The sequence below is a fragment of the Abrus precatorius genome, unplaced genomic scaffold (genome assembly GCF_003935025.1).
Source record: "Abrus precatorius isolate BTA unplaced genomic scaffold, Abrus_2018 Scaffold4, whole genome shotgun sequence".
NCBI lineage: Eukaryota > Viridiplantae > Streptophyta > Magnoliopsida > Fabales > Fabaceae > Abrus > Abrus precatorius.
Window position 1 is genome coordinate 3946684 of NW_020874384.1, and position 16385 is coordinate 3963068.

Here is a 16385-nt window from a genome sequence, read left to right on the forward strand (position 1 = left end):
GGAAAACAAATGTTAGCAACAACTTGTGTAATACATTGTTCTTAATTTATTAGTTAAAATCAATAAAAAAAATATAAAATATATGGGTCTTGTTTTTAATATAATGGGGTTTACGCATGTGTTTTTTAATTGTTAATAAATTTTAATGCATAAATAAAAATGTTTATGTTTCGCACTCTTAATCGAAAAAACCTTTGTGGTAGGTCCGCTGAACCGCCGCATTTGGACATCATGATCCTTCTTGTTGAAATTTTTTGAAGGGTCTAGTTTCAACCCCAAATTGAAGCACTTTTAATACGATACGATCTTATTGAATAACATTCTTGCTATTCTTGATGACAAAAAAGACTTCATAAACAGGAATCTAAATTTTCAATGGGGCGTTTGGGCTCGCCATATTGAAGCCAATAATTGAAGTTGGTATGCTGCTGTATTCTACGATTCTATCTCAATCCTCAGGCCTCAATTAACGTTTTTTCTTTTTGTCTAGCCACAATGTTAAACTCACCAATCGCCCCTCCAAATTCTTTCACCCACGCCACAGAAAAAAACAGAAGCCAATAATCGAAGTATCAAACTACTTGCGTCAGCCGCAAAGTGAACTCCAATTCAGACGCAAGATACGACATTTAACAGGTAGTTCACTATGTGTAAAAAACCTCTCTCCTCTTATGTCGTACTGATATTTATATTGTTTTCATCATCATCATACATGTGAAACCAACAAAGCCAGGCCAAAAATGCAGAAATATGTTAGCTTTATAAACTAGCAACAATCATAGAAATTCAAAAAAGCTTGGATGGGGGAGATAAATACTCCCAAGATTAAAAATATAAAAACAAGCACTTTAACGAATGAAACATGGAATATTTTTTTTGGCGAATCTTAAGGTGGGTGGTTTACAGTGAGAGAGAATCTGCCAGCTTTAGTGGCAAAGCCAAAATTCGTGAACCCACCCATGAAAACTCGTAAATCTAAGACCCATTTACATTTAGCAAACCAAGAGCCACAAGAATGCTGTGCTGCTGCAACTAAAGCAAACAGACAATGAGCAAAAAGCTAACAGAGTAGAGAAACGCGGAGGAAACAGTTCTAGCTGAGTCTCCCATCGCTAAACCAGCTAAATATGACCCATCTGCCAGCATTGTCTCTCCTCCGGATCCTGAACTTGAACCGGAATCCGTAACTGAATACCCAACGCCCGTGTCCGCACCCGTGTATACCACTGCCCCTTCCGACCCTGTTCCAGTCCCTGTCCCTGTCATTGCTGTTCCCATCCCCGTCCCCGTCCCTGCCCCTGCCCCTTGTGATGTTGTTGTTGATGTCATGGGACTCGTATCTCGTGAAGATTTCTGACTGCAACACCAAATCATGCAGATACTAAGACAATCATCAATTTGTCAAACAAAATTAAGTCTACTTAGTGCTTGCTTACTTTCCTGTTCAATACATTATACTCATTTTAATTGCAGGCCGCAGTTCCCGCGCAAAATGCAGGAATCCGTTTCCCACATAAATACGTGTGCATATATAAATGTTATTGTATAGCATTAGGTAATGGAAATAGCACCAAGCACCAACCATCATCAAGACTCACATAACAATCAATTTATTCATAGCTGAGCATTAAAAAGTTCTCCTTTGGCGGTATGGAACACCCACCAACCGCACTCATATCGGAAATTCTCCCACTCAGAATAAAATAAATCATCATTCCATTACATGAATTTTTGACGCCACACACATGTATTCATCGAAAAAAGTATACATTACATATAAATTTAACAATGATTATGTAACATTAAAAGAAAATAAATTTGCTATCAAATGTAGAGGGATAGATATGCTCCCAAAATGCAGGATGCTCAAAGGAATGTGCTTGTGCAGAATAAGTGAGCTAATTATCAGCTAAAATATATTATAAAAACTTTTAATCAAACTATAACTAATGTCCTTGTAACAGAGATGATTCAAAGTTAAGACTTCAATAAAATCAGTAAAATACAGTACTGAACTAAGATAAAAGTTAGGTATTAAATTAACACAGATCATACCCCAAATTTATAAATCTGTGACACAAAAGCATAGGACACTGTAAAACAAAAAGAAAGAGATAGATTAATGTTTTAACCTTGGAGAGGATGGGCAAAAGGTAACGGTATAATCAGCACCAGTACATGTGAATGTACTCGTAGCATCATCGTATGCGTAGCTATACGATCTGGGGCATGCAGCCTTGAACATCTCGGAGTATATAGAGGGCCTACAAGTGGCCGGTGAACCATACGCGCCGCTGCAGCAGTACTCGGGGCTACCAAAAGCCTCACACGCGCTCTTGCACGCGCTTCCCTCCGAGGCCTTGAGTTCCGCGGGGCATTGCTGGTTCAGATCCGACGTGCAACCCGTGGACGCACACTGACCCGACCCGCCAGTCCCTTCCACGATCAGAGGCAGATTGTAGCCATCGACGAGGCTCACGTCGTAGAAGTCTTGCCCTCCCGTGCCCAGCGTGAACTCGGCGAGCGTGGCCGGAGGGGCTGCTCCAGCGCCGTTGCATTCGAGCTGGCCGGAGCCACAGTCGCCGGTGAGACAAGACCCGGAACCTGATCCGTCGAAATTGCAACCGGTTCGACCCCAGAATCGACCGGACCAGCCTGTGGGAGCTTGAAAGGAGCGAGAAGTGTCTTTGGGAAGCTCGAAGCCGGTGCTGTCAAGTGGCGCGCTACCCGCATTTGCAAGAATACCCGGCCACACTGTGTATTCGCATCTGTTTACGAACGTGAAGGTAGCACCCTTAACACCTGAGGAAGAAGAAGAAGAAGTGAGAAAGTGTTTTGGTTAGTGTTAGTAAAGAGAATGTTTGTACCTTCGGGAGTGAGGAGTAGGAGGGCAATGAGAGTGAAACAAGAGGCAGTTAAGGAATCCATACGCTGGTTCAAGTTTAGGAGAAAAAGGTGTTTGATTATTATGTTATGGTGAGAGTCTGAGAGATAGTAGAATGAATGCAAGGTTCAGGGCCGAGACCCTGGTGTTAGGGAGTGAGTGAGTTAGCAGTGTTGCAAGTGTTTGGATTGGATAATGAGTTTACCAATTAGGAGCCACAAAACGACGAAGGAGAGGGTTTTCGGGGTAAAAGGACAACGAGGGATGTTTATTTGCCCAACAATAATAATAAATTGTACCATTAAAAAGTATGTTATAATGATATTATTTATAATTATTACATCCCTTTAATCACGCTGATTTCACTAGTTTTGAGTTCGTCCCAATTTCATAATACAAGTTTCTTTACTTTCATATCTTCTGTAAAATTAGTTTACAGGATTAGATTCCTACAATTTAAGAAAAGAATTACACATTGAGAATAAAATCCAAATTAAGGTGAGAGGTGGGACCATCTCTGTAGCCACGTAGACTATAGATCATTGACCGTTGCAGAGTGGCAGTGGCAGCGCACAGCAATTATGTGAGACGCATTGGATTCCATTTTCGTTTCTCTTCTTTTTATGGCACAAAGGTACACCGTCGAAACCTGAAAATCTTGACTTTCAAACTTTACAAGACCCAAAATGTAAATAAAAACACACTCTTACGGTTCGTTTAATACACTCTTAAGGTTCGTTTCTCCTTCCAAACACAAAAAGCCAATACTTATTTATTTAAAAATAAAAATAAAACATACTATATTTTATTTATAGGGTTTCTCAATTTCCTTTTTTGACTTTTGGTTCAGACTGAAAAGAGTTTTTCTTTTACAAGGATATATTATATACGAAACGGTGCAGACTCTTTTTGTTCACAAGAAAATTAAAAAAATAAAAATAAGGTAATATTTGTTAATACAAAAAATAAGTTAAGATAACACTTTTCACATTTCAAGTTTCTTTTTTTTGTTAAAAGCCAATACTTTTTACTTTATTATAAAAAATTATTGATATATTTATTAAAAAATTTTTAAATTTATTTTAAGAAGTTTCACAATTAATATAAATATTTATGCAATAATTTTTTATCAAATAAAGATTTAACTAAATTATATATCTAACCTTACTTTAAATTAAGTATTTATGAAAAACAAAAAGTTTAGTCACTTTCAAATTCGTTAGGCACAAAATCGAATCTAACCTATCTTTATGCTCTATCACGTTATAATTCCAAACTAAAATATAAAGAGTGAATTAATCGCATACATTTCATTATATTTATTATACTTTTTTCAAGCTAATAATGTAAGTGATACGAAAAATAGAACGAACAAACAATTAATCTTTACGAAGAAAGGTGTCAAATTTTCCTATCAGTAAAATATTTATGATTTTTCCAAGTAAATGACATGTCTTTTAAATGTGTAACTATGATCACACAATATATGTTTCATTTTATTCTCCTTTTATGAACATGATACACGATACATAAAATTTTTAATACACTGATTGCAAATTGAATTAGAAGTAGTCTAATACCATCTATATTGGGGAAAAAAAGAGCATAAGACCAGAAAAAATAACCCTTCAATTTAAACTTTTATCAGTTGAACAAAAAAAAAAATCTTATCCGGAAAGAATATGAAAAAAACAATACAATATATAATGCATCTTAATTTTTCTTTTTAACCCAACTACGATAGTTTATTTATTATTAGTTATTATATTACGTACTGGTTACTAGCCTCATTTATTTTATTCAAATATATATATATATATATAATTAAAAAAAATTATAAGTTTTTTAAATAATTATATACATGCATGTAAAATATTTTTTTTAAGAATTTAAACATTATTTTAACTTAACTTTACTACGAAATATAAGATAATAAGAAATTTTTATAAATATAAATATTTATGAAAATTTAGAAGGTTATGCAAAAGTAGTAAAAAAAATAAAGTAATGATTTTTATTTTTAAAATTTAAAATAGAATTAAAAAAGTAGGTTAAAAATTAAATTAGTTATAACAAGAAAATTTGCAAATTCACATGCCGTTCTTGGTCGATTTTAATATTAAAAAATATATGTGACTAACAGTAAAAATAATAATTTTACTAAATATTTTACTTGTTATTGTTGACACTCTTGATTTCTGGCTTTTTTTTTTCTCCCAAAAATATCATTATGTTTAGCAATAAAATAAAAATAAAAATTGTAAATATTTTTATTTTGTAAACACTTTCAAATATTTTTAAATTTTAACACTTTGTTACAATTGATTACATATTTTTTTGACAAAATTATTAAATTATAATATTTTATTATTTTCATGATTATTTCTAGTATTGTTTTTATTATCATAAAATAAGGCGAGAAAATGAATCCTCATGAGCAAAATTTGTCTATTCCCCCTCCTCCTCCCCTCAAAAAGAGAAGAAATTGACAAGTTGCGGTTCAGGGAACTATTTCACTGCAGTAACAGAAACTTCAAAAATTTCTAACACAGCAAAGTTTAGAACACATGATTTTCAAAGGCCATTTAAGCATCCTTTCTCAGACAAAGCATAATGAAATTGTGGCCCATTTGAGTCATTTGACCAAAATGAAAAAAATAAAAAGAATGATTATTAAAAAAAGTTAGATGATGGTTGTTTGTTTTCACGTCCAAGATTTAAAAAGAGCCCCCACTTTGTTCTCAATTTTAACTTATCTAAAGTTAACTTTCTCCTCAAAGAATATTTGTGTCGGATGGACGATACAAAATAAGCATCCGTTGTGCGTTAATGTATTCAAGCATCTTATCAAGAAATCTAAATTACAAATTCACTTGGGGTACCCTCGTAGTTATGATCTATTAATCAGGTTATGTTTCAATTTTGAAAAATTTAAGTGTTTAAATTTTCAATAATAGATGTACTATTCTAAGATTTATAATCTTCTAAACATTGAACAAACTATAAGATTTCGTGATTTATCGAAATCTCAAATAGTCTTCACTTTTTTTTTCTTAGCACTTTTGGAGTTGTTTGGTTCTTTAATTTCTCAATTGAAAAGGTCAAGTTAATGAAAAAACCTATGTCGTAAGGCCATTCCGTTAATGGATGCAGGTAACATAATTTAGTGGTGAGGTCTAGCAGGACACAGGTAACATAAATAGGGTTCAAATCATATCTTTTGTAAATTTCAACGTGTGTCCACGAAATATTATTTAAAGAAAATTGATTTTTTGACACTCAATTTAGAAGTGTTAAATAGCTGGAAAAAGAGGAAGATGAGGAGGATAGAAAAGAAAGAGAAAATAAAAGTGTAATTATGTTAAGAAAAAAAGTGATTGAAAGACATCAATAGATAGTAGCAAACCTGCCTAGCATCTTTGCTAGTGAATAAGTGTTTGTTTGGCTAGCCGCTGATTAATTTCACACATTATAGCACAACTTTAAATATAAAATTTGTAGCTAAAATTAATTTAGGCTTGTAATCCAATCAGGGTCAAAGATTTTAAATTAATTTTATCAAAAATATAAAACAAACAGGGTACTAAAACATCAATAGAGTTCACTAAATGGAAGATTGAGTTAAAATGTTGTTGTCTAGCACAGGTGGACGCCGTTAAGTGTGTATTAAATATGAATTTTTAATGGTTTAAATAACAAAGTTTACTGCAAATATGTAAAACAAAATTGTGGGAAGCAGAAGCCTACAAATACCAACTAGGACTTTTAAGCTTAACATCATATCTGAATAAGAAATCTTAAATCATTAGGCTGGCATACGAATCCTTGTATATTTATTTATATTTAACCTTCGTTATTGACATAGGACTTTCTCTTCATAACACTACTTTTTATCATTTTTTCATTAACACCTGAAACATAAAATTCACAGATGACGTGTGTTTGAAATTTGGGGTTGCCTGTTGATTCAACTTGACATTAGAAAACATGAAAGCTATTTTTCGTAGAGATGATACATACATTACCAAAACATTTTACAGTTGGCTGATATGATCTGATATAGCCTGAATAGTTTTTGCCTACTCTTCCAATAGAAATGCAAAAAGGATTGGACATGATATCAATATAACTTCTTTTATTTTAGAGACTACCAGATTGCAAGAATAAAAGTAAGACGCCTTTGATGGATACTTGGAAGTCCTCGAGCATGTTGGTGGTAGGTTTCAGATGTGTTGTCTATTTTTCCTATACTGTTCCATGTCCTTATAATTGAATAATGACAATTGAGCAAAAACATTTCTTCCATTTAAATGACAATATTTACTATGGCATATTATCTGCATTGAAAATATTTTTTAACATATTTTTATTTTACTTTCATCTCTTTAACCAATACTCTTAAAATACTAGTTAGCATTATTACCTTATTGACTTAACACTTGCTTCTTAAGTAAGATAGATGCTAATCTAATGAAAACTTAATACATTTTCACTGTAATTTTCAGGACACTTCTACCGTGACTTTTTACTAAAGATTTTTCTTTGCTGAATCTTCAACAATTGCCATAAGTTAGTTAGCAAGAACATTTTAAGTACCTAGAAATAAATAATTAAGCATATTCTAATAAGCCCGTCAATCCAACACGGTGCCGCACATACAGATGAGCATATTGAAGTGAAAAATTTTGCATGAAGCATAACTCCACAACACTATCTCATGTATACACTGATGCACTTATTACAATATGTATCTAATGCTAATATTGAGCCTCTGATAACTTGTCAGATGTTTGATTCTATAATACTTTGCAAATTGGTGATGCCTCTCTGTTAACAAAATCAGAATTGAGGGTCCGCAAGAGATCAACAACAAAAATGTTGACGGGAACAAAAGGGTACAATATAAACAAAAAAAAAAGGGAAGAATTTACAGTGTTTCCTATATGATATCCTTCAAGTCCTGCACGATGAGCAGAATCAGCACAGCTATGATTTGATACTTTAATGTATAAAAGTAGAAAGGGAGACAGCATGAAGAGCTTATACGGGCTACATTAATAACCAGCTAGTGTTGGTGTCACTGTCTACCAGGAGTGTCCAAGCAAAAGGTAAGCCAGAAAGGATGCTAAAGACGGTAGAACAGGAAGAAAGCCACCGTGATAGAGGCAACATAAGCTATACTCTGAGTTTGAATCAGAGATATTGATGAAGAACCTCCTGATTGTAGGCTTGACAAGTACATCATTGTTTTATTTACCAGAGGAAGCTGTGCCCCATCTTTGCGTGCTCCCAACAGTTTTTGGCTGCTCAAGACCACACAACATTAATAATTATGTGATTGTCTAAAAGATGTTTAAACACTATCTAGATGACAAGTCTAAAAGATAATGTAAAAGTAAAAATAAAGCCTAAAAGACGCCAAATCTTCATCGTCCATACACGGTTTTGTCCTATTATGTGATTTTTAGGGGTGGGATGTCGGCCATGAAAGCAAAAACAAGTAAAATCCAAACACCAAAAGGAAAAGCAAGTTTGGAAAGTAGAAACTTAGTGGAGAGAAACTCACGTATAAGAAAAGTTTTGATTAAGGGGGCACGCTCACTTTTAAGCATATACATACGCGTGTCATTGAAATATGGAAAGAGAATACAAAGTTTATTCATATTCATTTTGGTTGAGACGAGATCACGAAATTTGATTCAAGAAAGAACCTACTAAGGGATACAACATTGCAGAGCTCATTAAAATATATAGGAATTTGATCCAACAATCCCCATTTTCTGCAGGCCTAATCCTTTGTGTGAATCAACCATTTCCCGTAACTCAATGGAGCAAGTGGGTCACTAGAAATATACTTAAACATACTCTAATAAATAATTTGTGGCATGTAAAAACTAAATTACTTGTCGCATGTCACTCTACTTATTTCAACATCACTCCAATTATTCATTAACATGACAAAACAAGTCCAATTATTAGCACATGATAATTAGTTTATTTCATTGGAGAAAATAGTACTTATCTAGATGAACAGCTAAACATACGAAGAAAACACAATACACATGAGCGGAAAAGTACTGTTTCTACATAAACATAGCAGAACATGTTTGTGCATTACTCAACCCCACTATAAAGCAAGGTTCATCCACATGGAAGACGCTTCCAACAAAAAGTCAAAATTACCTTTACACGTTGTATATTAAATTATTTATGCACAATGGTGAAAGAGTAATTGTACCTAGTATAGGGCATGGGACAGAAAATGATCAAATAGTTAGCGGAGGCACATGTATAGGTGCTCGTCTTGTCATCATACGCGTAGCTGTAGGCGCGTGGGCAAGCATGCTTGAAGAACTGCGAATACACGGAAGGACTACACGTGTCAGGCGTGGAGAACGCCTCACTGCAGCAATAACGAGGATCCCCGAAAGCCTCGCATGCGCTCCGGCACGCGACGCTGCGACCGGTGCCGTTCACACGCGCCACCTTGAGATCCGCCGGACAGCCACCGTTAAGGTCGACGAGACAGCCGGTGGCGCTGCATCCGCCCCTGGTTCCTCCCTTGGCGACGATCAGCATCGGAAGGTTGTAACCGTCGACCAAACTCACGTCGTAGAAGTCCAATCCATCGGCTCCGTTAAGAGTGAACTCCGCCAATGTGGCCGGCGGCTTGGCGCCGCCGGCGCACTCTACTTTGCCGGAACCGCAGTCGGCGGTGACGCAAGAGAATTTTCCGTCCGGGTCTTGACCGCAGAGGGTCCGTGCCCATATCCGACCCGACCAAGATTTCGGGATGTTTATGGTCTTTGACTTGCCGCTTCTGAGGGCAAATCCGGTGGTGGGAAGCGGCGGTGAGGTGGCGCCGGAGAGTAATCCCGGCCATATCGTGTAACGACACTTGTTCACGATCTTGAACGACGCTGATTGAACCTCTGCAACTTCAACGACCAAAAGTCAAAGAAAGAACCCACACAACAGTGTTTCAATGATGATTTTGTGATATCCTAATTTGTGAGTGGTTGTGAAGTTTACCTGAGAGGAAAGATAATGCAACGAAGCTGAGAATAATGAGAAAGAGAAGAAGGCGACCCATGTGGAAGACGAAGGATAACCAAAGAAGAAAACTTTGAAGAAAGATTGATTCAGAAAAAACCAAATAACTTCACTTTCTTGTGAAGCTGAGTGCGTGGGGTTTGCATCTTCTTTTGTTTTCCTTTTCTTTTTCTTCCCTTTCTTTTTGCTTCTGTTTTCGTAAGCTGATTCACTTCTTCACTGTTTCTTTCTTACTCCAATAATCTCCCTTACCACCAAAAAAAATTAAAGATTTTCCTTTCCTTTTCATTTTTTAATATATGTATATATATTTTTTAACTTTTGGCATGTAACCGAAGGTTATACTAACTGCAGAATAGAACTTATGATGCATGATTCCACTCATCAATCTTCCATCTTTCCCTTTGTAGGCTCATCCTACAATTCTCATATTTAATAACATAATTAGTCACTAGCACATCCTAAACATCAAATTAGACATAATTTTATTTTGTAGAAATTGTTTCTTGATAAATAATTAGAGTCCATTTGCTAGGAAGCGCTCGAGGTTTGTAGCCATTGATCTGATCCATTAATTTGTGCTAAGATGACTCTGAGTTAATCTAGTTTTAGGGGGGGAAAAATAAAAAAATAAAAGAACAAGACAGCTAATTTGCCGGCACATAACAGAAGCACAACCTTACTCCGTATCGGACCCCATGTCATTCAGCTGTGCCAGGTCCCAAGACTTTGCATGTTCTTAACTTGCAATATGTGATCATGGTATAAAATTTTACAGAATGTGCTTTAACCATAAAACATGATGCAAATTGAAATACAAAACCAACAAATGTGTGGGTAAATATAATCTCAACAAAATATGGTTTGAAGATGCTTAAATTACTAGAAGGTTTAGATAGGACGAATGAACAAACATTTCATTAGGCTTCTCAAATGATAAAAATTAAAATAAGGTACATATGTTACTCTGAGTGCCATAGAGACCTTAACCAGGTTAGACGTCTAGGCCCTTTAATTGTTATAAAGGCAATAGCATTTTTGTCATCCTTAAGTGCATTAACAGCCTTTGCAAACTCATTGTCATCCAACTCCTCCAATTTCTGCAACTCCTCCAAGCAATTCTTATACATTGTGGTTGAATTGGATGCATTTCTTTGCTTAGCTTTGGACTTGGCTGCTGTGAAAACTTCGTACAATGTGTTCTCTATAGTTTCACCAATTTTGAGGTGTGCTCTTTTTTTCCGAATGGACTCTGCTGGATTGCTAAATTTGTGCTTCTTGGTTAGCATGTCATTGATGCGGATTATTGAATCAGAGTCAAGGGTACCATCAATTACTTGTGTTGGGAGGTTACATGGCTCTGAAGAACGAACTGTTTCTGTGTTGCTATTTCCTTCTTCTGCTGTAGCCATTGCACCACTGGGAAATTGGCCTTTTGGAATCACTCTTTCGCCTGCATTCAACAAGCCATAAATTGGTATCCAACCCCACAAACAATGAAACACCATGTAGAGATTCTGTCAGGGCTTCACCTTCAAATATGATGGACATTTGTTTATACAGTGGGAAGCTCTTGCGTCTAAAAGGTCTTGCTTCACACCTTACCTAAATGTAGTTACACAAACTTTTCTAATGAGCAAAACATAACAACTTTTAGAATTTTGTACATATGAAATGAAGTAGGAACAAATTTTGATACATAATAAAACATATGCTTAGTACTTAGTTACTTGCCATGATATAACTGTCCCACACTTTATCATCTGCTACAACCATATGCCGAGTTTCATCCCAGACAAACTCCTTGTGGCTAAGCAGTGTCCTGACAACACCATAATCTTTCTTCATAACGTTATAGCGATTTTTTATCTGATTCTCTTCCAAGTTCAACCCAAATTTTTTGTTGAACTCCCATGTGACAGACTTAATAACTTCATTTTTGAACTCATTGTAAGCTGTTCTTCCACTCTTGTGTTGCTCTATGAGAAGTTCAACCAAGTATGCATCTCGAGTGGGTGTCCATTCTGCCTTTGGTCGGGTTAAAAATCCATCTTGTCCACCTGACATTTTGTCTTGTGAGAGCCAGAAAGTGGGTTAGCAAGGATATATGGTTATCAACTTTTAAATTTTGGAGCCTACAAATATAAAGCCTCTGAAGTAAATGTCCACTCTTTTTGGTATACTAAAAAGAAACATATCACAAAATAAGTGGCCCCAGATCTACTTAACCTTAATTGCTACTAAATATATGAGAATGCTTATTACAATAAAGAGTAGTAAAGTAAGCATTTAGTACCAAAAATAAAAGAGCGCAGTAGGCAACATCGTCCTGTCTCTCTTTCCCAAACAGTTATCAATTAGCCTCAAAAGGGAATCAAGCTGAAAGGTCATTTGACTTGAAACCAATGTTGTGTCAGAGCGAACCATAAACCCAATAAACGTCACAAGAGAGACACAGTATAGTTTGGTTCCGCCAAAAAGAAGAATAAAGATAGTATTTAACTACATGTGGATGTAAATGTGGAATTCCTGAAAGAAGAGAAGGATGAATGAGCAGTAAGTACCTGACACAACTCAATGAGTGTTGTGTTATGTTGTAGGTTGGAGCTCAGCTCATGGGCAGCGAGAGTGATTAGAGGGGCAAAGCCTCCATAATTCAACACCAAAAGCTCGCACAAGACGATGTTATGGCACAGCACAAGTGTTTCATCAAGAAAAAGACACATAAATGCAGTGTTTTTGCAGCATAAGCTTCTTATATATCTGCTTCTGGTTTGACTCTTTTTCCTACGTGTCATGCCAGGAAACGAAATTAGATTCGGGATTTTTGGATTATTTTGTTTTGTATATGAATTTAAAATTAATTAATAATTTTTATTAAAAAATTATTTTATTCAAAATATAATAAATATATTATTTTTAATTAAAAAAATGTGTCATTTTTAACTTTAAAAATTAATGATAACATTATTTTTTCTTCATAAGGGAGGGGGTTGCTCTAAATCAAGATTCTTTTTTTTTTTTATCATTTACTCTGAATCATGATCTCCCAGCTTTCATAGTGGGTACCGGGCTTTCTTTACTTCTTTTTGGGCCTCTTTGTGGGTTTGCTTTCATTCTCCTGAGATGCCCATTTGGGCCTCAAGATGTATTTTACGAATGTCAGGCCTAAAATGACCTAAAAAACAAAAAGCACCAGAATGAAAAAGAAAAGGAGTGTGCTTCGATTAAATTATTTTAAGAGAAATTATATGTTGTTTTAAAGTTCGAGTTTCAATTATTTTGAGAATTATTATTATTATTATAGTGATTTTATATAATTCAAATAGTATTTGTCTTCAGTAAAAAAATGATGTCGGTGAACTAACATTGAATCTATCAACATTAAAGGGGGAAAGTAAATGGAAATGACCGGATAAGGTGGTAGTGAGTATATTTGTTATTTTTATCAATGATAAAAATATCACTGTTTATATATATTTTTTGTTATTTTTAACGTTTTAATAACAGTTTTGAAAATAATAGAATTTTGCTTTCATTATTTCTGTCATAATATCTTTGAAACAAGAAACAAACAATAAAACGATATATTTTTAGTTAAAAACAAAAGTAAATCAAGTAAAATTTTAACATAAAATATATATATATATCTTTACAACTTTAAATAAGTAGATATGAGAATTCAGAGATGGGCCACTTCTATAGTGAACTCAAAACTGTTATCGTTATGTCTTTATTTTAATAAGTGAAGATCTTTGTTTTCATGTCAGTGATTCTATTTGTCGTTTAATATGAAAACTATTTTCAGTCAGCCGAAAAAGGCACAACTTTAATTATGAAGAAATATTGAATGACTTGGCCTGAGGCTATTTATTCAACAAAATTGCAAAAACTATCAATTGCCAAGACGAAGTAGCTGGCAAATGTTGGAGAATATTTGTTGGATCATCACAGTGCAAAAGAAGGCACTAAAGTGAAGCAAAAGTTGTGTTTCATGATAGGATTCTTTTGGACACAGGAGAGGTCCCAGCATGGAGGCAATAAAGATGGCCTAACATGATGATGTTCGTGGATAAATTACATCATGCCAATTATATTGCATATATAAACATAGACATGCATCTTTGGCAACAAGGTTGACAACCATTGCATCAACAACTAGTCAAGTACTAATGGTGCAATAGTAGGGATCCACGTTATGCAATTGAATCACAAGTCAATGCAGGTTTGCTGTTCCATGCCCACCAAAAGCCAAAAGTGCTAACGTCAATCTTTGATGATCAAAATAGGAAGAGGGAGACCCACATTCAAAAATAGCGCAGCAAGAAAGGAGATATGGGTGCCAAAAAGGATTGAGTATTGACCTACAATAGGAGTTTTAATCATTGTAGTACATAATCATCTTGAGAAGGAAATATAAGAAAGCAATACTTAAGGTTAATTTTTATCATGTTTAAGCAATAGGCATAAGATAAATAAAATATAGCTTCAGATTTTATTATAGCCTTTCATATAGCTAGAGCTGCATGCTTAAAATTGAGAGTGGATTTAATTGATGATTATGGTATGATAACGTTCCACAGTAATATAAGCAAGCTGAGTGGTTAAGCATCAAACACATACTCCTTTCCACACTTTAACCAAATTGAGCAATAACTTTGAAGAATCATTGCTGATTGCTCTTTATAGGTTTGACTTCCCAAAATCTCTTGCAAGTTCACCACTAAACTGCATAGCGTGCTGCCAACTTTAGCAGGCATACTAGATATCGTTAGTTGTGTGTTGTTGATTCCGACAGATACAAGCATGCAGTTAAAACTTGAAATCTTGTTTCTGTTTCAACATTATCATTGAAATCGAAAAATGCAACTTTTCACCCTTGGTCCCCTACCTTAATTAAGGACTGTAATGTGATTCAACAAAAACAATTTTGTAACTGGCAAGGCCTGTGTTAATTCTTTTTATCCCAGCTTCTTAGAAACACTATTTCTTCATGATTTCCTCTCTTGGTAATTTCTTATTTTTATCAATTGATACCAGCAGCCAATTTTTTGTTTTCATTGAGTCACTTTGATATATCCAAAATCAACTTAAACAAAAGTGACACAAAAGGTCACTAGTATTAACTTCCAAATTCATGATATGGCCTATTAAGGTTCATGGGGTTACCATGCTGTGGAGTAAACATGAAGCAACATTTTCATAAGAAAATATAACACTATTCTAGGAAATGAGCTAGGAAAGAATCATAATTGAATCAGAAAATGGAATTTCCCTAAACATCATTTTGCTTCGAAATTGCTTCAAAACGTGCATAACATACTGAATGTGCTAATTATGCAGACACCCACGTTAACCACCAATTCACCTGACAATGATGGTCAGTAGAAATCCTAGTTGAAACAACGTTGGAAACATAACAAGGACATTTCCCTGCACCAGTGTATTAATACCATCAAGAGGTGATAGTGTGATACTAATCAATGAAGTGCAAGGTAGCTGATTATGCTAAGAATAAATTTGAACAAACTAGAAGATAGGTAATAGAATGAAGGTGGTCAAGGAGACACAAGCCACAGAGAATGTTTCTGGTCCCAGTGACTAGAAAGCATGACCAAACAAGGAGTGGTATGTGGGCTTCCAACATTCTTCATGAATATGTTTAGCTGCCCCAAAACCATATGCTTTTTAGACCCTCAAGTCATGCATGCTTCCCTTTTTATTTTAATTCATCTCCGTAGTATGATCAGCAGTGCCACTAGGTAAATGATTTTCTTATCTTAATTCATAAAAAAAGACAAACTCATCATGGTTTATCATCATGAGCAGAAGGAGAATAATCAGCGAGCTCTTTTGCCAACTCATTCAAATTTTTAAAAAAAGACAAACATTAACGCCGGTAACTTTTCCTGCATCATTAGGACCACAGTCAGAAATTTTCAAGACTATGAAAACGAGGGCTGAAAGAAATGAACCATTTTACCAACCCATGAAATATGATGTATTTCTATGTAGTTTTTAGTGGTTCAAAATTGCTGAATAAATATATGACACAACTAAAGAAAGGTTGGTTTTATTTATTTGTTTTATTTGAGGGTAAAAAAAAGTGGCACTGTAACAAAAAGAATAAGAAAATCTTAATGGCAGCAGTTATATTTTGGATGAAGGAAAAAAAACAGAGAGAATCTATAGGATTAAGATAATATACACAGAATATTTTTTCTTTCAAGGAGATATTAGAGAATATATTAGTGTACCAAATAAAAACGAGATAAATATTAACAATTTAGAGGTGCAGCTGGGAAGGGGCACATGATCTAACAATTCTACCAATGTTGTATCTATGTATTTGTCCTAGTTCAACCCCCTATGCCATTATATTATTTTTATGCACATACAAATGCAATTAAAAATATTGCATGTGGAATATAAGAGTTTTAATTGGGTT

At 34.8% G+C, this 16385-nt stretch overlaps 3 protein-coding genes across 3 annotated transcripts; all 3 read right to left on the bottom strand.

The window, feature by feature from the left end:
* Window positions 1–866: 866 nt before the first annotated feature.
* On the bottom strand, window positions 867–3017 carry LOC113865081 (thaumatin-like protein 1). Its single transcript, XM_027499446.1, has 3 exons — window positions 2868–3017; window positions 2133–2802; window positions 867–1357 (listed from the first exon to the last, which is right to left on the bottom strand). Exons 1-3 carry the CDS (start codon window positions 2926–2928, stop codon window positions 1033–1035), a joined length of 1056 nt encoding a protein of 351 aa, XP_027355247.1. The 5' UTR covers window positions 2929–3017; the 3' UTR covers window positions 867–1032.
* A 4571-nt stretch (window positions 3018–7588) lies between these two features.
* Window positions 7589–10107, bottom strand: LOC113864949 (thaumatin-like protein 1b). Its single transcript, XM_027499215.1, has 3 exons — window positions 9917–10107; window positions 9123–9816; window positions 7589–8187 (listed from the first exon to the last, which is right to left on the bottom strand). Exons 1-3 carry the CDS (start codon window positions 9975–9977, stop codon window positions 8010–8012), a joined length of 933 nt encoding a protein of 310 aa, XP_027355016.1. The 5' UTR covers window positions 9978–10107; the 3' UTR covers window positions 7589–8009.
* A 792-nt stretch (window positions 10108–10899) lies between these two features.
* LOC113865234 lies at window positions 10900–12004 on the bottom strand. The gene is made up of 3 exons (XM_027499648.1): window positions 11672–12004; window positions 11470–11542; window positions 10900–11390 (listed from the first exon to the last, which is right to left on the bottom strand). Exons 1-3 carry the CDS (start codon window positions 12002–12004, stop codon window positions 10900–10902), a joined length of 897 nt encoding a protein of 298 aa, XP_027355449.1.
* Between the last annotated feature and the right edge of the window lie 4381 nt (window positions 12005–16385).